The sequence below is a fragment of the Primulina tabacum genome, chromosome 8 (genome assembly GCF_025594145.1).
Source record: "Primulina tabacum isolate GXHZ01 chromosome 8, ASM2559414v2, whole genome shotgun sequence".
In the NCBI taxonomy this organism is placed as follows: Eukaryota; Viridiplantae; Streptophyta; class Magnoliopsida; order Lamiales; family Gesneriaceae; genus Primulina; species Primulina tabacum.
The window spans coordinates 7,527,232-7,550,198 of NC_134557.1; the positions used below are offsets into that span (position 1 = coordinate 7,527,232).

A 22,967-nucleotide genomic window follows, 5' to 3' on the forward strand; every position below is an offset into this window, starting at 1 on the left:
ATACCTCATATGATATTTATATAATTTTGTTTTAAAATTATTTTAAATATTTTTAGGATTATCCCCTACTCATTGAGTGATTCCCCAGTCACTCACTTACTCAACCCTTCCAGTTAAGAATGCACGTGAACGAATTATAGGAGTAAGAATCGATCGAGTTCGGGTGATGAAAGATGTGCTAAGGAAGAAATGAATAAAGAATGTTGTTGCTGTTACGTTATTTTAAGTCCTTGTTCTGAATTCCACTGTTGTAACAAACTCGCTATTATTTATGTTTAAGCATGTATTTTATATTTTTTGTTGATGTAGATTCAATTAAGTTTCGGTTGTAAAAACGATATATTATTCTTATTTTATCTGAAATATTGGCTGATTTTAGAATTATAAACTACATTGACTTGTTGTTTTTGAATAAATAAATCAGAAACGCTATGTAAGGCTAACAAAATTCTTCAAAATCTTGACCCATCATGAATCTTTCTTATTCTCGTCTAGAAAATATCCCGACACATATTTTCCCGACCCAAGTTATCGGGATTTTTTCGATCAATGTCAGGAGAGGAATCGGGCCTATAATCTCCGCCCGATGAGATTTCTCCCTGACTCGAAATATTATCAGTAATATATTATATTAATAATATCTTTAACACATGGGACTAGAAGATTATAATTTTAAATATATTAGTATATGGTTGAAGCTCATACTAAAATTGACTAAGATATTTAAAAGGGAACTAGCCCATAAATAATGAATTTAGGACTTAAATTAAATTTTATAACTAATTCGTCTAAATAAATGAGCTCACATCTAAAATTAATTGTAATTCAAATAAAATTATATTATATTATAAAAGGCTAATGGGCCACTGTTTCGGCCTACATTTGAACATTTTTCTTAGATCAAAGCCTATTTTGTTAAGTCATTTAGCCCAAGCCTTTTGCCAACATTGATAATTATTAATACCCCCGAAGTCCCTGATTTTGTCGAAACAGGATATATAACTAAGAATCAGACGGTAAAAGGGCGCTCTTCCTCCCAAAAATTCAATTCAATAAGTAAATTACAGCAACCCGCAAGAATTTTCAGATTTTAATGGCGGATTTTCCTAGGTAATTTAACTTTTTCCTCCGTAAAATTTATAGTCATGTTCTTTTTATTAATTTTTTTCCTTTTGTGTTTCTGATGAATTATTAGCTTTCTTCTTCTTTTTATTCATCTTTTGCAATTGTTGCCCCCCACCCACCGCCCATTATTTTGAATTAAGAATTCTCCTAAAATATTTTCCTCGTCTGTTCCAATCATTGATGGGTTTTCACTTGCTTTGATTTTTTTTTTTTGGTCCGAGACAGAAGCTTGGGCTGAATTTGATTCTGGATCGGTTCGCTTTTATTCGGTTTTGAAATTTTTGTTCTTTAGTTTTTATGTTTTCCGAAATTCCGAGTTCTGGGTATTTTTGCTTGTTGGGTTCTTTCGTTCGTCAAACACATGATGGAATGATTTCTTATTTCTTGTTTTTCATTTGTATGTCTTTTTTTTTTTAAAAAAATTGCAGATGAATATTTGGGTTTAAAAATTATTCAAAGACTTGATTCTTTACCTTCTGCATTAAGTATTAAAGAGGAGAATTGTCTTGAGTTTTGTGGACTGAGGATTGTAGCTGCCGAGCCGACATCAATCGGGTTTGATTCTGCATCTGTAATTCTGTTGTTGCTTTTTATTATTACGTTTGTATTCAGATTGCAACTTAAATCTTGTGGGTGGAATTTTTTCCCTGGCAAAGTTGAATTTATGTAAAAGTGCTATTTATGTTATTATATGAATTGAAACGAAAGACGTTTCAGTTTTCTGCTGGCAGTGGGGAAGACGATGTGGTTAAAGTTTTAGTGAAGAATGTAAGAAATATTTTAGCTCCACGGTTATGCGAATTAGGTCGAGTTTTCAGCTGTTCATCCCTTTTTGGTGATGTATTTGTAATTTTTGCTCCATTGACTAACTTTCTAATATAGCTTGGTCTGTATATTCAATGGGTATGCTTCTAGGTATGATTCTGGATCATATTTTCTCATTAATTTCAAGGTTTAGTTCGGTTTTATGATTCAGATATCTAAAGGTTGGACCAGTTTGATTTTAAAAAATGATGTTTAAGTTAGGGAATTGGAGTATTTGGTTGCTTTGTTTATCCACCCACGTGATGGACATTGTAAATGTGTCTAATAAGCTGTTAACTATATTCAGATTTCTAGAAGCTGAACCATTTTGACCAAAAAAATGCTGTTTTAAGTCATGGTGTTGGTGTATTTGGTTTGTTTATTTATCTCCCACGTGTTGGATATTGTGAATGTATCGCATGAGCTGTTAAAGTATTTGAACACAGATTTTTGGACACCTGGTTTGCATGGTAGTTAGCTTCATGTAACATGTTTTAAAATTGAACGATTAATCAACTATCCGGTTTTAAAGAATTCTCAAATTTTGTGGCAGATATATTGAATACTGTTAGGAGAATAGGTAATGTGTCACCGAAATGTGACTGCCATTTATATGTTGTTTGTTAAACTGTAACCCAATATGCAATTAATATACATTTATAATTTAAACTAAGACGATGTGACACGTTGAAAATTTCAACACAATATCCTGCCACGTACCTAATGGAACTTATGGCAACGTTGAGAAATTCGACACGATTTCCTGCCACATGGTTGAAGGGAAAAAGCAAAGCGTCTTTTAAGGTTGGTGCCGAACGTATATAACTGAGATAGGCAGCCTTAGTTGAACTTGAACAATAAATAACTTGAGACCTTTAATCTGCAATATTTCATCTTTTGGACAAGGATCTGTAAGTCAGATGTTTCTAACTCATGTATACCAACTGATTTAGGTTATTCTTACTCATTTTCATGAGGAAATATCAATATATTTCTGTGATGTGGGCTCTTAGCATCTTACTCACTATTTTTCCTTGTTTTGTTCTATATTTATTTTAAATTTGTCTCAAAGACCTATATCATTTTGCGCGAATGAGCGGTTTTGAATTTTATGCCACTTGAGCAGCGAATATGCACTTTTCACCAACAAATGCAACATTTATGCTGGAATAGGTATATGTAGCTATTAATAGTCTCAAATTCCTTACGTTAACCATACATATCCCTGTGTTGTATGTAATTTACTCGTAAAATCTAACCATCTGATGGCACGTAAGAATTATGTTTCAGGTTAATGGTGTCCATTTGGGAATTTTACCCTTTATTTAATGGTATAATACAACTAAAAAGCTTACAGTAAGGCTTAAGGGAACCTGAAATTCTTGAGTTAGTTGATATCATCTTTTTAAGGAGATTTGATGCTTTAAAAATTTATTATAACTCTAAAGTGCTCTTGAAGGAATTCTAAGGGCTCATTTGAAGTTTAAAATATCTTCAAAGAATCTTATACTTACCTAATATTGTTCCTTGAAATGTGCTTTTCTTTGAACTGTTTTGTTTCTCGGATGACCTTTATGCCTTGCATCACATAACTCATCGGTCTTAATTTTACTTTTTACCTTGCTTTTTTGCAGACATACGTGGTAAATATATTCTTCCCGGCGCTTTATAAATTCTCATTTATCTTACATGAAATTAGACCCCTTTAATTTTCAATTCCGGGAATTTTTAGTTGAATTATTGATCCTTAATCTCTATTCTGTTTTGTTTCCTTATGTTTGGCCTGCCTAAACCAACATTACCTTTTCATTTGAAATAAGATTAAATATCTCTGTCTAGGAAGTAGGAAACAATCACTTTCATTTGAGGAATCAATCAAGTGAATTTAGCTGTATAAGTGGGATAAAGTTAAGATATCTTGGGCATTAGTATAGTACTTTCTGAGAAACAATGAAATACTGGGCATTTAAATGTAAAAATGTGAACAAAGAACAGCTGGGAGCTAATAGCTCCCATGAGATCTGTTCCTCATAATAGATATGCTGTAGATATGTGAAAAGTCTCAATTACTTATTATATGGGCATATGATTTGTTCTTACTAGTCTATATGGCACAGCTTGGATCATTACCTTAAGTTATTGTATGGTTCATAAATATTTGAGTTTGTTCTTTCATATATTTTTCAGTTGCATCAGCTTAGAGTTATTATCATTTTTCAAACATTCTAGTTTGGATATGCGTTTGATGGATAACATTCCATTGAGATATCCTGATATAATTAGTTTTCACGTTACAACCATTATTAGATTCTAATATCAAACATTAAATGCTTGTATGAATGCCAACACAAATCTGTCTTACTTTCAGGTGATTCTGCTGGGCTACAATGAACCACCAATACGGGGAAGATCAAGTAAGTTTTGAAACTTCTCTGATCAACTGATTTGCTCTGACCTAACTTCTTTTAAATGCAAACTTCTTATGCAGGATCAAGTCAATGTTGTTGGATTTGACGTTCCGAATTCACCTGACGCTAGCTACAACAACGTGTACCATGGAAATGAAGACGAAGGGCGAGAACCACCAACACTACCACCACACCTGCAGCATACTCTATTAAATCATCCAAGAACTGGTGATCCAGGTGTATCCCACCTTTCATCGCCCCAGAATGTCACTCTAAACCATCTTTACATCGAGAACCGAGAATCTACTCGTTCCGTAGTGGCACTTGGGGTCACTCACAGGTTCCGTTCCAAATTCGTAACCGTTGTGCTTTATAAACCAGTTTCGAGGAGGTGAAATATGGACAGACAGATCTGCTTTTATCAAAAACCTTGTCTTGGTACTTGTCATTTATCTGTGTACTGATTAGTGCAGTGATAGGAACTAGCGAAAATCCAAAAACTAGTAAACTTTAATTTTTTGGGTTGTATAAACTACAATTATCAGGAGATAGTTGTGCTAAAAGCTATTACTTTATGTCAACGGTAAGTGCCTGCTTTATTGATTTTCTACGTTTAGTGATAGGGATGTAAACGATCCAAACCAATCCAAACAGTATCAGACTTGAGATTGGTTTGTTTAAAATTGTTTGAGGCTCGAGCTCGAGCTCGATTCGAGCTTCTATTATCAGGCTCGAGCTCGGTTTGTATTGAAATTATTGAGCTCGAGGTCGGCTCGTTAAAAGCTCGTTTAGCATGTTAATCAAGCCAGGCTCGAGCTTGATTCATTAATAGCTCGTTTAGCATGTTTAACAAGCCTGGCTTGAGCTCGTCCCGTTTTCGAGCTCGATAAGCATAGAATTGAGCTCGAGTTTGAGTTTGAATCGAGCTTGTTAAAAATTAAATATATTTATAAAATAATTTTAAATCAGACATAAAAATGTAAATTCATTCATAAATAACCAAAACGATACAAATAAGAGCTAATTCATTCAACTCAACAAATGAGCCAAACTCAAGCTTACGAGCCACTTAAACGACTCAAGCTCGAGCTCGAGCTTGACGTAATCACCTAAACGAGCCGAGCTCGAGCTCGCGAGCCTATTATCGAACATGTTTGCGAGCTCACGAGCCGCATATCCTTAGCTTGAGCTTGGTTTGATTAAATTTTCGAGCTCAAAATCGAGCTTGGGCTTGGTTTGATATGATTAACAAACAAACTCAAACGAGCTTTTTATCGAGCCGAGCTTCGAATAGCTCGCAAACGGTTTGGTTCATTTACATCCCTATTTAGTGATGTTCATGCTACACAAGCTGTAAAAGTATTGATACCAGTGGCGGAATCACACCAATTGCGGACCCAATGGTATCAAACATGGGGCCATGTTCGATCTGGGGCGAAGGTGGCAATTGAATTTGATTTGAACTCTAACACAGTATAAATAGATTATATATGCACCCAAGTTTTGTGAGTAACCATTTTCTTAAATCACCCTTTACCTACTCAAATTTTTTAAAAAAGGGTTCTTGAAGTACGCGATATACACAGAAGAATTATATGTCCCCGCACAATTTCGAAAACTCCATGACTTTCTTCATTCAAGAAAAAAAAAACTCAACTTTGAGGATTGTTGGAAGGCACCTCAATATTTTTCCACAAATTCCTTCATCATGTGTTAATTTTCTCTACTTGTAATAATAGTCAAATTTGCTGGATAATGATGTTTCTGTTGAAAAATATATTTAAAATGTGTGTATTGAATATTTGAATGTTGAATATTTGAATGTTGAAAATAAGAGTTGTAAATATTGAAAATTAGTGTGTGACGATGTAGGTAATGATGTATTTTATTTTTGGATTATTTGTAAAGATTTTCTATAAATAGATCTCTCATTTGTGAAGAAAATCACAATTGAGTAGAGAAAAAAATATTATAAAGTGTGTAGTTTGGTAAATTTTGAGAGTTTGAGATTTTTACTTTTTACCATAAATTTTTACTTTTTCACAACACGTTATCAGCACGAAACTCTAAAAGTCCTCCATCCTTTTCCAAGCTCCAAACAGAAGAAAAAGGTAACAAAAGTAATAATATTTATTTTAATGTTATTTATTTATTATGTATATATTTAATATATAATATAATGTTATTATTAATAATAAAAATAAATTTTTCAAAAACTTGTTATAAATCCTGGGAGGATGTTAAGACGACATCCCACACTCCCGGTAAGGGATACGACAAGTATAAAAGCCTATAAGATTTTTAAATAAAATATCTTATGACACATCATTATAATAATATGATATGATATACATAATTATTTAAATATGTCTAATATTATATACACCATATTATTACCATAAAATTATACAAATACATACCTTTATTTTTTTATACACCAACGGTCATAAACGGTAACAAAACGGCTAGTTTTTGCCCTATAAATATGATCTCATAAACACATTCAATCACTCCAACTTTCTCTTCTTCTCTAAAAATTATTCTTCACTAAATTTTCGAAGAAAAAAGAAGATGGCTTTCTCAAGGTTATTTTTAATTATTTTGGTTATCATACTCACGAGTCTTTTATTTATCGGAGAATATCCTCCTCGTGTGTTTTCTTTATTTTTACAAACGCTTGTACTTGTTGTTTATCCATTACTTTGTATTGCAATATTCATTAACTAATAAAATGCATCGTAATTTTTTTTAGTACCACCATGTCAAATTTGACAAAGCTCGAATTTGTTGCGCTCGACATCACGGGAAAAAATTATATGTCATGGACTCTCGATGTAGAAATGCATCTTGAGTCATTGGGTCTAAGTGAGACAATAAAAGAAAATGGCATATCGACATCACAAGAAAAGGCAAAAGCCATTATATTTTTGCGTCGACATCTCGACGAGGGATTGAAATGTGAATATTTAATTGAAAAAGATCCCATGGCTTTGTGGAAAGGATTGAAAGAAATATTTAAACATATAAGGGAAGTTATACTTCCGACCGCCCGTGATGAATGGAATATGTTAAGATTCCAAGATTTTAAGAAAGTCAGCGATTATAATTCAGCGATGCATCGAATAATCTCGCAGCTAAAATTTTGTGGACATGAGATCACAGAATCAGAAATGCTTGAAAAAACATTTTCCACGTTTCATGCATCAAATATTACTCTACAGCAACAATATAGAGTACGTGGATTTGCGAGATATTCTGAACTCATCGCCTGTCTTCTTGTGGCGGAAAAAACAACGAGCTATTAATGAGAAATCATCAGTCCCGACCCACTGGATCAACATCATTTCCAGAAGTAAATGCTGTAAGTAAAAATGAATTTAAACCTGGAAACCAAAATCAAATTCAAAGACAAGGTTTTGGTCGAGGTCGAGGTCGAGGTCAAGGACGTGGACGTGGAATTGGCCGTGGTCGAGGCCGTGGTTTTGGAAACAATAGAGATATTTATTTTTATAATTCATCTCAAAAGAGCGTCCCAAACCATCCACAGAAAAGACATCATGAGAATACAAGTGTTAATGAGAATCACTCAAAAAGATATGAAAGTTCTTGTTTCAGATGTGGTACTCCAGGACATTGGTCCAAAATTTGTCGAGCCCCTGAACACCTTTGTAAACTTTATAAAGAATCATTAAAGAGGAAAGAAAAGGAGACCAACTTCACTGAACGCAGTGACCATTTGAGTGATTCAACTCATTTTGATGCTGGTGATTTTATGAATGATTTCTCTAGAAATGATCAATATGTTGGTGGGATAGAAATGAACAATATTGATACTGCAGATTTTTTCAATGATTTCTCTGAAAATGAACAATATAGTGGTAGAATATAAATGTACAATAATTTATTTTTCATGTATCTATATAATGTTTTATTGTATAATTATGATATGTGTTATATTTAAATATATATTGCCAGTAATTTTATTTCATTGCATATTTTTTTGAAGTTCAAAAAATGGAAATGCTATGAGCAAAGCTGAAGTTTGCATACCCGTAGTGGTACAACGCACACTATCCTCCGAGATAAAAGATATTTCTTGGAACTAAAACCAACAAAAACAACGGTGAATACAATATCAGGTCCTGTAGACTTGATTAAAGGATGTGGTAAAACACAATTTTTGTTACCTAATGGTACAAAATTTTTGATCAATAATGCTTTATATTCACCACAATCGAAAAGAAATTTGTTTAGTTTTAATGATATATATTCCCATGGGTATGATACTCAAACAATGAATGAAGGGAATAAGAAATATATGTGTCTTATCACATATAAATCAGGAAAGAAATATGTGATTGAAAAACTACCAATGCTCCCTACTGGATTGCATTATACACATATAAGTCCGATTGAATCAAACATGGTAGTTGATAATTCTTCAATATTAACCAATTGGCATGATCGATTGGGACATTCTGGTTCAACAATGATGCGAAGAATTATAGAAAATACACATGGTCATCCGCTGAAAGACCAGAAGATCTTTCAGAATAATAAGTTTCAATGTAAAGCATGTTCTCTTGGAAAACTTATTATAAGACCATCACCAGCCAAAATCCAAACTGAATCACCAATGTTTCTTGAACGTATTCAGGGTGATATTTGTGGACCAATCCATCCACCATGTGGACCATTCAGATACTTTATGGTATTGATTGATGCCTCCAGCAGATGGTCACATGTATGTTTATTGTCAACTCGAAATATTGCATTTGCAAGATTACTTGCTCAAATAATAAAATTGAGGAATCAATTTCCGGATTATACAATCAAGAAAATTAGACTTGATAATGCTGGTGAATTTACTTCACAAACTTTCAATGATTATTGTATGTCTATGGGAATCATTGTTGAGCATCCTGTTGCTCATGTACATACACAGAATGGATTGGCTGAATCATTGATTAAACGTCTGCAAATGATTGCTAGACCAATGATTATGAAAACAAAGCTCCCTATTTCTATATGGGGACATGCAATTTTACACGCTGCTTCATTAATTCGCATCAGACCAAGTGCATATCATAAACACTCCCCATTGCAGCTTGCATTTGGTAAAGAACCAGACATTTCTCATCTGAGAATTTTTGGATGTATGGTGTATGTGCCTATTGCACCACCACAACGAAAGAAAATGAGACCTCAAAGAAAGGTTGGAATTTATATCGGTTATGATAGTCCATCAATCATTCGATATCTTGAACCTCAGACAGGCGACGTGTTCACAGCACGTTTTGCTGATTGTCATTTTAATGAGGAAATCTTCCCAATGTTAGGGGGAGAACAGAAACATACCGAAAAAGAAATTACATGGCATGTATCATCATTGTTACATCTGGATCCAAGAACAAAACAATGTGAAAAAGATGTACAACAAATTGTACACTTGCAAAGAATAGCCAATAAAATACCAGATGCATTTGCTAACACAAAAGGGTAACTAAATCATATATACATGCTGCAAATGCCCCTGCTCGAATTGAAATTCCAAAGAAACAAATTGAAGAAACTCATGATGTCATTAAACGCCTGAAGCGTGGAAGACCAGTTGGTTCCAAGGATAAAAATCCTCGAAAAAGAAAATTTATAGAGAAACACGATGATCACAAAATAAAGAATGATGTTCCTGAAGAAACACATGATGATCACAAAATATAGAATGGTGTTCTTGAAGAAACACATGATGATGAAAATATTCTGTCAGAACCACAAATTGACGAGAATCATGAAATCTCTATCAATTACATTAATACTGGAAAAATATGGAACCGAAAATATTCTGTCAGAACCACAAACTGACGAGAATCATGAAATCTCTATCATTTACATTAATACTGGAAAAATATGGAACCGAAAAGATATAGAAGAAATTGATGATATATTTTCTTATAATGTGGCAATCGACATCATAAATGATAATGAAGATCATGAACCAAAATCTTTTGGTGAATATAAAAATCGGCAGGATTGCATAAAATGGAAAAAAGCCATCCAGGTTGAATTGGATTCGCTAAATAAACGTAATGTTTTTGGACCTATAGTCCTTACACCTGAAGGTGTAAAACCTGTTGGATACAAATAGGTTTTTATTCGAAAGCGAAATGAGAAAAATGAAATAGTGAGATATAAAGCTCGACTTGTTGCACAAGGTTTTTCTCAAAGGCCTGGAATTGATTATGAAGAAACGTATTCTCCCGTGATGGATGCAATTACGTTTCGGTATTTGATTAGCTTGGCGGTATCTGAAAATTTAGAAATGCGTCTTATGCATGTTGTTACAGCTTACTTATATGGATCACTTGATAGTAATATATATATGAAAATCCCTGAAGGATTTAAGATGCCTGAAGCACAAAGTTCAAAACCCAGAGAATGTTATTATGTGAAATTACAAAGATCATTATATGGATTAAAGCAATCTGGTCGAATGTGGTATAATCGACTAAGTGATCACTTGATGAAAAAGGGATATGTAAATAATTCAATATGCCCTTGTGTTTTCATTAAGAAAACAACATCCGGATGCGTAATTATTGCTGTATATGTTGATGATTTAAACATCATTGGAACGAATAAGGAAATTCAAGAAGTTGTGTCATACTTGAAGGAAGAATTTGAAATGAAGGATCTTGGAAAAACCAAGTATTGTCTGGGTTTACAAATTGAACAAAAAGAATGTGGAATGTTTGTTCACCAGACAAATTATACAGAAAAGATCCTTAAACGTTTTAATATGGATAAATCAAATCCTTTAAGTACTCCAATGGTTGTTAGATCATTAAACATAGAAAAGGATCCATTCCGACCATGTGAAGAAGATGAAGATATTCTTGGTCCAGAAGTACCATATCTAAGTACTATCGGTGCCCTTATGTATCTTACAAATTGTACAATGCCTGATATATCTTTTGCCGTAAATTTGTTGGCAAGATTTAGCACATATCCAACAAAGAGATACTGGAACGGAATTAAACATATATTCCGTTATCTACGAGGAACGACAGACTTGGGACTTTTGTATTCAAAAGATGCTAATCCAAGTATAATTGGTTATGCCGATGCTAGATACTTATCTGATCCACACAAGGCACGTTCCCAAACTGGATATGTTTTTACTCGTGGAGGCACTGCAATTTCTTGGCGTTCACAGAAATAAACGCTCGTAACAACTTCATCAAATCATGCCGAGATTATTGCACTACATGAAGCAAGTCGTGAATGTGTGTGGTTAAAATCAATGACCCAACATATCCAAATCTCATGCGGATTATCATTCGACGAGAAGCCTGTGATACTATATGAAGATAATGCTGCATGTGTTGCTCAAATGAAAGAAGGATACATAAAAAGCGACAGAACTAAACATATTCCTCCTAAGTTCTTCGCATTCACCAAGGAGCTTGAGAAGAATAAATGTATTGATGTTCGTCACATTCAATCAAGTGAAAATTCATCAGATCTCTTCACAAAGGCGCTTCCTACGTCAATATTCAGAAAGCATATATATAATATTGGGATGCGCAATCTACGAAATTTGTGAAGAATTGTTCGTGTCAACATGAGGGTGAGTTTACGTGACTGCACTCTTTTTCCCTTGCTATGGTTTTTATCCCACTGGGTTTTTCCTAGTAAGGTTTTTAACGAGGCAGTATAAAAACACGTAATGAAGACAATCATTATGATCATCATCACAAGAGGGAGTGTTGAAAAATATATTTAAAATGTGTGTATTGAATATTTGAATGTTGAAAATAAGAGTTGTAAATATTGAAAATTAGTGTGTGATGATGTAGGTAATGATGTATTTTATTTTTGGATTATTTGTAAAGATTTCCTATAAATAGATCTCTCATTTGTGAATAAAATCACAATTGAGTAGAGAGAAAAATATTATAAAGTGTGTAGTTTGGTAAATTTTGAGAGTTTGAGATTTTACTTTTTACCATAAATTTTTACTTTTTACCATAAATTTTTACTTTTTCACAACAGTTTCAAGTTAAATAATTAAGTATAATATTTAAAAATTAATCGTTCATTTAGCGTGTTAAACATTAATTCCGAGTTCCATCATTACATAAAAAATTAGATATATATACTGGTAGAATATGTAGGTTAATGAATTTGAGTTTATTAAAGCCCAAGCACAGAAAATCTAATATTAATATTTATAATTTTCATTTGAAAATTAAAATTTCAATAATTATGCATATGTTACAAATTAAAATATTTAATATACCGAAAATATTTAATAAGTAGCCCGAGTAGCATGACATATATAGTATCAAATAAATTATAACAAGATATCGTATATCAATCCATGTACAATTTTGCGCGAAGTTGAGTAAAGAAATACTCCAAATTGAATTGTTCGCCAACGGTCGGATTTGATTAATATGTAAATCACATTGGGAGAAGTGATGCATTGTTATTTTCATTGAAGTAGCTAAAGGGGAAAACTCCAGAGTGGTCTTATGCATTTAAACTTCTAAATTAATAAAATATGCCTTTTGTATATAGTTTGTATTTAAGAATTCACATATATTTTACTAATGATCCGTTTATGCAGCAGATATCTTTGGGAAAAATAATATCTTTGGTTCTATAATTTGCATATTTTCCATTATTGGTATCGTTGTCAGTTAATTTATAATCTTAGTACACTAACTTGTATTTTTTTCAATCATAATCTTTTTCCATATGAATATTGACATGATAATGAAAAATATTGTCGTGAAACTTGATACGAAAACAACTAAATAAACAATGACTAAAATTTAAAATATATAAATTACAATACAAAAAATCTTATTCTCAGCGATCTTTCCCATTTTCTTCAACAGGGTGCCTTAAGTAGTATAGGGTCACTGCATGAAGAAACTTGGTTTCTTTGGCATTTGTTTGTTTGAAACTTGAAAGTCTAACACAAATGTCAGGTAAATGAAGCCTTCCCTCGACTAATTTGTCACAGGACCCATATCTCATTTCCTTTTAAATATCTCCTCATCCTCTATTTGAAATAACCTGTAAAATCTAGGGATACATCTCTTCTTGTACTTCGAAAGTGAGAATGGCAGGGGCTGAATTAGGTTCTCCTGGAAGCTCCATGCATGGAGACGTGAAGTCACGGGGCAGAGAACAAACCTACGCCTTTTCCGTGGCACCCAGGACCGTTCCGACCGATAAAGCTGCCGAATTAGCGTTGCCGGTTGATTTTGAACACAAGGCAACAGTTTTCAAACTCTTTCACTTTGTGACATGTTAGGTCCGCGATACGGCTGCTCTTTCCTCATCATGTTATCCGCTCCTATGGTTTTTTGTATGTCTTTCGTGTCATCTGCCGGACTGCCGGAGGATATGTGGCAGTGCGATTCATGACTGGATTTTCGCTCGCAACTTTTGTGTCATGCCAGTATTGGATGAGTACCAGGTTCAACAGCAAAATTATCGGCCTCGTCAATGGAACTGCGGCTGGTTGGGGGAACATGGGAGGCGGTGCGACTCAACTGATCATGCCTTTGCTTTATGAAATGATTCGTAAGTTCGGATCAACCCCTTTTGCCGCCTGGAGGATAGCCTTCTTTATTCTGGGGTGGCTTCATGTGATCATGGGTATTTTGGTTATGACAATTGGCCAATATTTGCCTGATGGAAACCTCTGCATTACAGAAGAAGGGAAGTGTGGCAACTGATAAATTCTCAAAGGTTAGTTTACTTAACCAACTAATTTATATATGCGCGTGAAAAAAAACTCCTAGCTAACAATGTTTCTTTTATCGTCAGGTTTTCTGGAATGCAGTCACAAATTACAGAACCTGGATATTTGTCCTCTTGTATGGGATACTCGATGGGTTTCGAATTGACAACAGATAATGTCATTGCGAAGTATTTTTATGACATGTTAGAATTGATACATGATTTTGTCTTGTTGGATCCCGGTTTTCTAAACGCCGAAACGCAGCGGAAGTTTTAAAATTTTATTTATTTTGACAATCAAAATATGATTTGTTTGGGCGCTCGTATGATTTTAACAATAAACATTCATAGGATGTTTAGAAATTATACCTTTGTGAATTAAATCACTTGGCTCCAACTAATCCGATATAAACGGATTAGCTCTTGATGAATCCCTACGAACTTTCTTCAAAAGACTCCTTTTGTTACGTCTAATCAGGTCCACGACTGAATAATATGTTCCTCTTTCAAATTGCACTAGAGAATATGAAAGAGATTTTGCGTAGGAGAGAAAAATTAAGAGAGACGGCTCAAAAATTTTCCTTCAAGAGGAAGTGGCTGAATTTTTTTCTTTTGGAGGTGGGTGTCTCAAAACCTTTTTGGTGGTGGGGCTAGGTTTTTGACTTGGATACATTATTTATAGTAAATTCATACCCTAATTGTATAATTAACATTAATGGGTTTGATTTAATTAATTGAGCTAGTCTAACTAGTTTAATTAATTTAATCAAAGCCTATTAAAACTTTAATTATTTAATATGTTGGACTTGTACCCCTACAAGCCCATTAAACATATTATCCATCATATTTAATTTATTAATTAATCAACTCAACTTTTGAGCTTAATAAATTAAATACATTATAAATTCAACATTTGAATTTATTATTTAAATTATAAATTCAAGTCCTTGAATTTTTATCACCTCCAAAATTTAATATTTAATAAACCCAACATTTGAGTTTAATAAATTAAATTCTCAAATTTTATAAATTCAACTCCTTGAATTTATTCTCTCAAAATTTAATTATCATAAATTCAACTCCTTGAATTTACTATATAATATAAATTCAACTCCTTGAATTTATTCTCTCAAAATTTAATTATCATAAATTCAACTCCTTGAATTTACTATATAATATAAATTCAATTTCTTGAATTTATTCTCTCAACGGGAACAAATAATCCAGTGCTTGTGTGATCCTCAATGGTTCAGGGATACAGCTAGCCGTGGGTTCACAACTCTTTGTGATTCAGGACATAATCCTTTATTCGGGCTTACCCTAGTTAGCCCCATTCTTTTCATCAACACCTTGATCAAGAATGTCAGAACTCATTTCTGATTGCACCCATCGGATCATGGTAAGAGCGTCTAGTAGCATCGCCCCATGATCCCCTAGGTATCACTGATAGTGCCTGCAAGAACCAGTCGATTATGATTAACGTACAATACGGTCCCTTCATCTCAAATATCCCGATCGAATCTGCAACCATTGGTTCATCGAGGGTTGCATATTAATTCGATAACTATGTGATAACTATAATAGTGGCATCGTGTGTACTATTGGAGAACTCCTTCTCCAACGTACATCTCATACTCTGGCCAGAGATTCCATGCACTATTATTTCATTAGATCACATAGGATATCCACACCCGTAGGTGAGCGGTGAATCCCCGACTACAATGCACTGGCTCCTATATGTGTCGCAACTATACCCAACCTCGCCACCTGATGACTCTCATGGAGCCGGTAAACGAGTCAAAGCACAGCCCTAGCATATAGAGCCTCAGTGTTGTCCCGGGTCGTAAGGACTAATGGTGTACAATCATAACCACGGACTTATCCTCTCGATGAATGATAACCACTTGGAAAGTCCGAGGGAGGGTTGTTCGGTATAATCATCATATGACTACCTATTTGTATGTTTGGACATCTCTATGCCCTTACCAAGAAACGCAGTACACAACATCACAGATGCCAGTCTCGAGCTCAAGCGGCCTTTATCCCTGTTTTAGGCGGCTGAATCGACTAGGAACGAATTTAGAATATGCAGTGTTTACAAATGAGTTTCAACATCGAATTACGATTCATTTGTATTAAAGAATAATCAAGAACTTTATCTATGCTGTTTGCATGGGTATACAGATAAAGTATAACAAGACCATAAAAAAGTTAAATTATATTAAAATAAAGATTGTTTATTTCACTTGAGTCAATAAATTCCCTAGCCAATCGTTGGCTTGCAGGGCATCTACTCTAACAATCTTCTACTTATATTACCAAGTTTGTCCAAAACCAATCTAATTCTTGAGTCATGTGCCAATGGATTTGATCTCAAATCACAAACAGCCGGCATCGTTGCTGCAACATTCAGCATGGCAAACCTCGTAGCCCGACCCTTTGGCGGGTTTGCCTCCATGGTTTGTTGAAACGGTTCTGCAACGACAACGAGGTCCACCTTGACGAAGTTCCGGGGTGTGAACGTTGATGCTTTGGGGCGTCGTTACGTAGATAGAAAACGTCGTGTTACCGGTGGAATGGCACAGATCGACGAAACGGCACAGAACGGTAAAAAGAAAAAAAAGGAATATAGAGTATTCTTGTCACGCCTCGAGCCCGGGCCCGCGGCTGCGTGATTGCACAATGAGCCCCTATAGCAACTACTTCGTATTCATCCCCTCGCTTTACGAAAATGATTAATCCAAGTTGCTATAGAAGTCCATTGTAAGCCATTATAAACTCATTTTAAATCTTTCATTTTTCGGATGTGGGACAAGGGTATCACAATTCACAATCACCCCTCCTTAAGAACGCGACGTCCTCGTCGCGGCCTGACCCCTTGATCTATCAGCGCCGAGAATCTAAAGGTGGCTCCCGTCATGTATCACTTTGCTCCTCAGGTTCAAGAGGTGGCTCCCATGCACGTAGCACTTTGTCCCGCATAGCACTTATTTCTCGGTGTTCCATGCCGGTGACCGGCTCTGATACCATTCTGTCATGCCTCGAGCCCGGGCCCGCTGGCTGCGTGACTGCACAATGGGCTCCTATAGCAACTACTTCGTATTCGTCCTCGCTTTACCAAAATTATTAATCCAAGTTGCTATAGAAGTCCATTGTAAGGGGCGTTACAGTTGGTATCAGAGCCGACCTCTCTTAGTACGGTGTGGTCCGGAGACGAACCAAGCGGAAGCTGGTGGGCATGTGAGGCCCGGGGCCGAAGAGGGCGGGGGTGATCGCCGGTGCCATGAGGTTGCACGGACAATGAGCGGCTCCTGGCAGGCTTCTAGGTGGAGGGAACATGAATGAACCGATCACACACCGGAATGAGAGGGATTCCGAGACTGTTCAATGTAATGGACTGTACAGTTGAAGAAGGCTTAAAAGATTTGATATGTACTACTCATATCACGAAGGTGCATCTTCTTTTCGGTAGCTCGTCACATAAGAACTCTATAGTTAAGCGTGCTTCAATACTACATACACAATATTTTATGTCTTCATGTAAAAACTAATACTCAACTATTTTTTGAAACTCAACTCTCATTTATGTGTGAATTCTTGTTTGTGTAAAGATTTAATCATTTACATAGAAATTCTCTCAAATGTATAATCACATAGGAGAAAAGCTCTCACTTTAAGCTGACATATCTATTTGGACTCCCTTTCTCGAGAAGAATTCTTCTTAGAGTAAGTCTCTTGTGAGACGGTCTCACGAATCTTTTTCTGTGAGACGGGTCAACCGTACTGATATTCAGAATAAAAAAGTAATACTCTTAGCATAAAAATTAATACTTTTTCACTGATGATCCAAATAAGAGATCCGTATCACAAAATACGATCCGTGAGACCGTCTCACATAAGTTTTTACCTTATTCTTATGGGTGAACATTATTTGTTTTTCTTTTTCTAATATGTCCAAAGACCCAAACCCTTTAAATTTTCTCTCTTTTCTTTGAAATGATCTTGAAAGTATTGTCTTTATTGCCTTCAAGAATTATATTAATGTTTGAAACGAGAATATTACAATTTGGAAAAGTTTTGTATTGTTTCTGACATTGAAAATGTTATATCTACGTTACTGACCACTTTTCTCGTCCTCTGTTAGTTTTGATCTCTACTAGATTCAGCTCTACTAATTTTGGTCTCTATTGATTCAGCTTTGCTGTACTGAATCTGTTATGCTGATTCTGAGTTTCAGCTTACCAAAACTTCCATCTTCTGATTTATCAAGATTGCTAGAATTTTCACAACCCAACGGTTAGTTATATGTTTTCTTTTTCAAAAATTTATATATTTCATCTCAGATTGAACATGTGTCTGTTAAAGGAAATTTTTACCTAGCTATATAAAATTAAAAAAAAAAAAATTATGTAATTTCTCAATACGTGGAAGATGTAAATGTCAATCACCTAATTAATGTATAAATAAAATATAAAAATCGTATATTGTTTGATTTAAATCAAGATTCGTGATGCAAAACTCGCATATGTGTAGTCAATTATATATATATATATATATATATAGGCGGGCGAGTCAAAAAAAATTAGGAATTGGCTATATATTTTTATAGAGTAGGCTGGATTAAATCACAAATTTCACGAAACATATTAATTATATTTACAGTTAGTCAGACTTCAATGTTACATATTCTTGGTCAATCAATCTCATTTAATTAGTGTATATGAGTGACAAGTTTAGCAATAATTTCATTAATATTTTGTTACAAGGCTCAAGCTTTCAATTGACAATACATTTATAGAGCATGTATATTGTTGAGCATCTGACACGTTGTTATTAATTCTGATCAAAATTTTTAAGACAAAAGCTTAATTTAACCTAATATAAGATCAATTATTCGATTTATGTCATCATAACATGTGTTAAACCTTCGTAAGTTTGTCTGGATTCGCAGTTACATTCTAAACCAGGATTGGAACTGGAACATATAGGGTTGCGGTGCCATGCATGTGGTTTTAATATTAATTTTAGTTTGCCAAAATATATACATTGAAGTTTATTTTGTAAGTACTCGATTAATGAAAAAATATTATTTTTTATGTTAAAAATATTTCAGTTCACTTTAAATGTGGATGGATATGACTCGTCTCACCTACAAGAGACTTATTATTGGTTTAATTATTTGAAAAAAATAAAAGTAGGATTATTATAATTGTGACAGAACCTATATAGGATTGTTTATATATGTATAGTTAATAACTTTTTTATTTTATTTATCATTCCCTCTCTGCCTAACCCTAGCAGTCTGCTGTTCCGGCGAAATTGACCCAAAATGCATGGCACGAAATTTAATATAAATATTTCTAAACATATCTCATTTTTAATTTATCTTTAATTAATACCTTATCATGCATCAGGTAATCAACATTTAGACAAGTAGTTACTGCTATAAATACCATATAATCTCCAGCCTCTTAAGCCACAAAAGTTTAATATTTTCCTTTAATCCTCATCCTTTCTTATTTAAGTGGTAAATTTCATTGTGAAGAAGCAATAAAAAATGGGTAATAGTGATGAAAATACCAAAATATCAAGTACTCCTCCTTTGCATGGAGCAACAGACGAAAAACTATCCGCACTTAGTTCAGTTTCAACACCAAAATTTTCTTTACCTGTGGATTCCGAGCACAAAGCAATAACCCTGAAGATCTATTCCTTTGCACAGCCACACATGAGATCATTCCACTTAGCCTGGATCTCCTTCTTCACCTGCTTTATTTCAACTTTCGCTGCCGCACCATTAGTCCCTGTCATTCGGGACAACCTTGACCTCACCCGCTCCGACATAGGAAATGCTGGTGTTGTCTCCGTGTCAGGCAGCATCTTCTCCCGCCTGGTAATGGGAGTAATCTGCGACCTAATCGGGCCACGATATGGATGCGCGTTCCTAAACTTGTTAACAGCGCCGGTGGTTTTCTCTATGGCCTATATATCTTCCGCTCAGGGGTACATGGTTGTCAGATTCATGATCGGTTTCTCTCTTGCGACGTTCGTTTCGTGCCAGTATTGGACCAGCGTCATGTTCACTAGTTCGATAATCGGGCTGGTTAATGGCGTGGCGGCGGGGTGGGGGGACATGGGTGGAGGTGTGACTCAATTGCTGATGCCTAATCTTTATCATCTGATTAAGATTATCGGAGCCACTCACTTTACTGCGTGGAGAATTGCGTTTTTTATACCTGGATGGCTGCATATTATCATTGGACTTACGGTTTTGTCTCTAGGACAAGACTTGCCCGATGGGAATCTTGGCACCCTTCAGAAGAGAGGTGATGTGCATAAAGACAAGTTTTCTAAGGTATAGTAATTAATCTACTTCATTATATCCTGAATATATATACACACACATTTTTTATACGATGTTCACCTATTTGCTCACTGTTGAAGTGATACTTATATATTAGTCGTTATGAAGCATTTAAAAAATTATACATTCACTAGCTAGGTGACTATTATCTCATTGATGAGCACAGTTGGTGTGGACAACATATCAAAATTTATATATATATATATATATATATATATATATATATATATGAGTAAATCTCTTGTTATTCGTGAGACGGGTTAACTCGATCCATATCTAAAAAAAATGTAATGTTTTTGATATAAAAATATTATTTTTTCATGGAACGAGTCGGATTAGATATTTGTCTCACAAAATTGACTTGTGTTACGATCTCATAAGAGTTTTTGAGTGAATATATATAAACAGTACTCATTCTCAACGATTGGTATATTAATTTAGCCATTTGAGGAAGAATAAAGAAAGTCGTTCAGATGGACAACATCAACGAGCTCACTACAACTATCAATTTATATGAAAACGAGACGAATTATGCATGAAATTAAATTGTCACATATATCATATTATTAGATTATTTTTGACTGGATCGAAATTATCTTGTTAATTTATGCAGGTATTCAAGAATGCTGTGAAAAATTATAGGACGTGGATCTTTTTCATCGTTTATGGATTTTCTATGGGAGTTGAACTATGCATAAACAATATCATTGCGGAATATTTCTATGACAGGTTTGCCAATTCTCCACTTTATTTTCGAATTTTTATTTTTTTCGGTTGTTTTTAGTTATTCATTAATGAAACTGCCGACTTGTGGTAGAGTTACAGAACTAGCTACCTGATCAATTTAACACTTTTATCTGTTCCTTCCATTTTAAAATGACAATTTACATGCATATTAAAAATTAAGTCACGTTGAAAAAGAAATTATTCAATTTAAATTTATCCCAAATTTAGTATTTTTTCAAAAAAAAAATTCAGCTCTTACCATATGGGTACGTATTTTTAATACTAACATTAGTACGTCTTTAATTAATAGCTAAATGTAATTCAATTTTTTAGAAAATTGAAGTCTATAAGTATGTATAGGTACTTGATTGAAAGGAGATCCAGTTCAACTTTCATAAATGTGTTTTGTCCTCGAAATTTAGCAACTCCTAATATAGGTATTATATGTGTAATAATTTAAGTCCCCAATATTGTAAAATTAAATCTATGACATCAGGCATAATCATCAAAGTTGATTTAGCATAATATAAGAACAATATAATTCTCATTAATTTTGATTACTCGATCAATAATCAAAATAAGTACTATTTAACCCGACCACCAACTCGAATACTTTTCATTCGATCTCTAGGTTCAATCTGAATCTTAACACTGCCGGAATCATAGCCGCTACTTTTGGTATGGCCAACTTCGCCGCACGACCCCTAGGTGGATACGCCTCCGACTTAGCCGCCCAAAGATTTGGTATGCGAGGAAGATTGTGGATCCTATGGATAGTCCAAACACTAGGAGGGGTGTGTTGCATTTGGCTTGGTTTTGCGGATTCTCTACACATAGCCATCATTTCCATGGTTCTCTTCTCCATCGGAGCCCAAGCTGCATGTGGAGCAGCATACGGCATCATCCCTTTCATTTCAAGAAGATCTTTAGGCATAATATCTGGCCTCACCGGTGCAGGAGGAAACTTTGGTGGCGGATTGACGCAGTTGATATTTTTTTCCAGCACAAGATTCTCCACGGCAAATGGACTGACGTATATGGGTATAATGGCTGTGATATGTACTATTCCTGTGGCGCTCGTTCACTTTCCACAATGGGGGAGTATGTTTCTCCCAGCTTCTAAAAATGGCAAGTATACCGAAGAGATTTACTATTCTTCTGAGTGGAACGAAGAGGAAATAAGCAAGGGTTTGCATCGGGGAAGCCTCAAATTCGCGGAGAACAGTGTGTTGGAACGAGGAAGAGGACGATCCGTGAGAAATTCCGAGGAAAGCAAAGTTTAATAATTTCAGACAGTTTGTTAAACACATCTTCAAATTAGATGTGTTCATAATATAAAATGTTGCGTACTAATTAATAGTGATATTAATGTAGCACCTCTTAATTAAGGCAACATTCTTTACGTATATACATGTATTAAGGAACCCTTCCTAATAAAAATTATTTAATATATAAAAAAAGATAACAATATATTTTAGGTATAAAATATATACTTATTTATTAATATTATATGTTACATATAAATATTTTTTTTCAGATAATTAGTTTAATTATGATTTTTTGTATTATCTAAAATAATATTTAAATAAGTTTCTAAAATAATATTTAAATAAGTTTAAGTTATTTATCTTGTTTATTATAGTTAGTTGATTAAAATGAAAAAAATTGATGAGAAATGCTTAAAATTATTAATATATGCATAAAATCTTAAGTGCAGACTGTGCATTATATATTTGAGGTATAAAATATATAATTTTTAGAAGCTAGCATTACTACACTCATCG

The 22,967-nt window shown here is 34.2% G+C and overlaps 2 protein-coding genes and 1 pseudogene across 7 annotated transcripts; all 3 read left to right on the forward strand.

Annotated features, from left to right (window-relative positions):
* The first annotated feature begins 984 nt into the window (after positions 1 to 984).
* On the forward strand, positions 985 to 4,940 carry LOC142553514 (SNF1-related protein kinase regulatory subunit beta-3-like). 6 transcript variants are annotated; one of them, XM_075663831.1, is made up of 5 exons: positions 995 to 1,110; positions 1,351 to 1,379; positions 1,554 to 1,680; positions 4,298 to 4,343; positions 4,418 to 4,940. In XM_075663831.1, exons 4-5 carry the CDS (start codon positions 4,317 to 4,319, stop codon positions 4,730 to 4,732), a joined length of 342 nt encoding a protein of 113 aa, XP_075519946.1. In that variant the 5' UTR covers positions 995 to 1,110; positions 1,351 to 1,379; positions 1,554 to 1,680; positions 4,298 to 4,316; the 3' UTR covers positions 4,733 to 4,940. The 6 variants fall into 6 exon arrangements, with proteins under 6 accessions (XP_075519944.1, XP_075519947.1, XP_075519946.1 ...); XM_075663829.1 differs by lacking the exon at positions 1,351 to 1,379 and having other exon boundaries at positions 985 to 1,110; XM_075663832.1 differs by lacking the exons at positions 1,351 to 1,379; positions 1,554 to 1,680 and having other exon boundaries at positions 985 to 1,110.
* An 8,443-nt stretch (positions 4,941 to 13,383) lies between these two features.
* On the forward strand, positions 13,384 to 14,370 carry LOC142554528 (high affinity nitrate transporter 2.4-like; annotated as a pseudogene).
* Positions 14,371 to 19,510: 5,140 nt separating this feature from the next.
* Positions 19,511 to 22,596, forward strand: LOC142553515 (high affinity nitrate transporter 2.6-like). Its single transcript, XM_075663835.1, has 3 exons — positions 19,511 to 20,448; positions 21,071 to 21,186; positions 21,815 to 22,596. Exons 1-3 carry the CDS (start codon positions 19,651 to 19,653, stop codon positions 22,464 to 22,466), a joined length of 1,566 nt encoding a protein of 521 aa, XP_075519950.1. The 5' UTR covers positions 19,511 to 19,650; the 3' UTR covers positions 22,467 to 22,596.
* Positions 22,597 to 22,967: the final 371 nt, after the last annotated feature.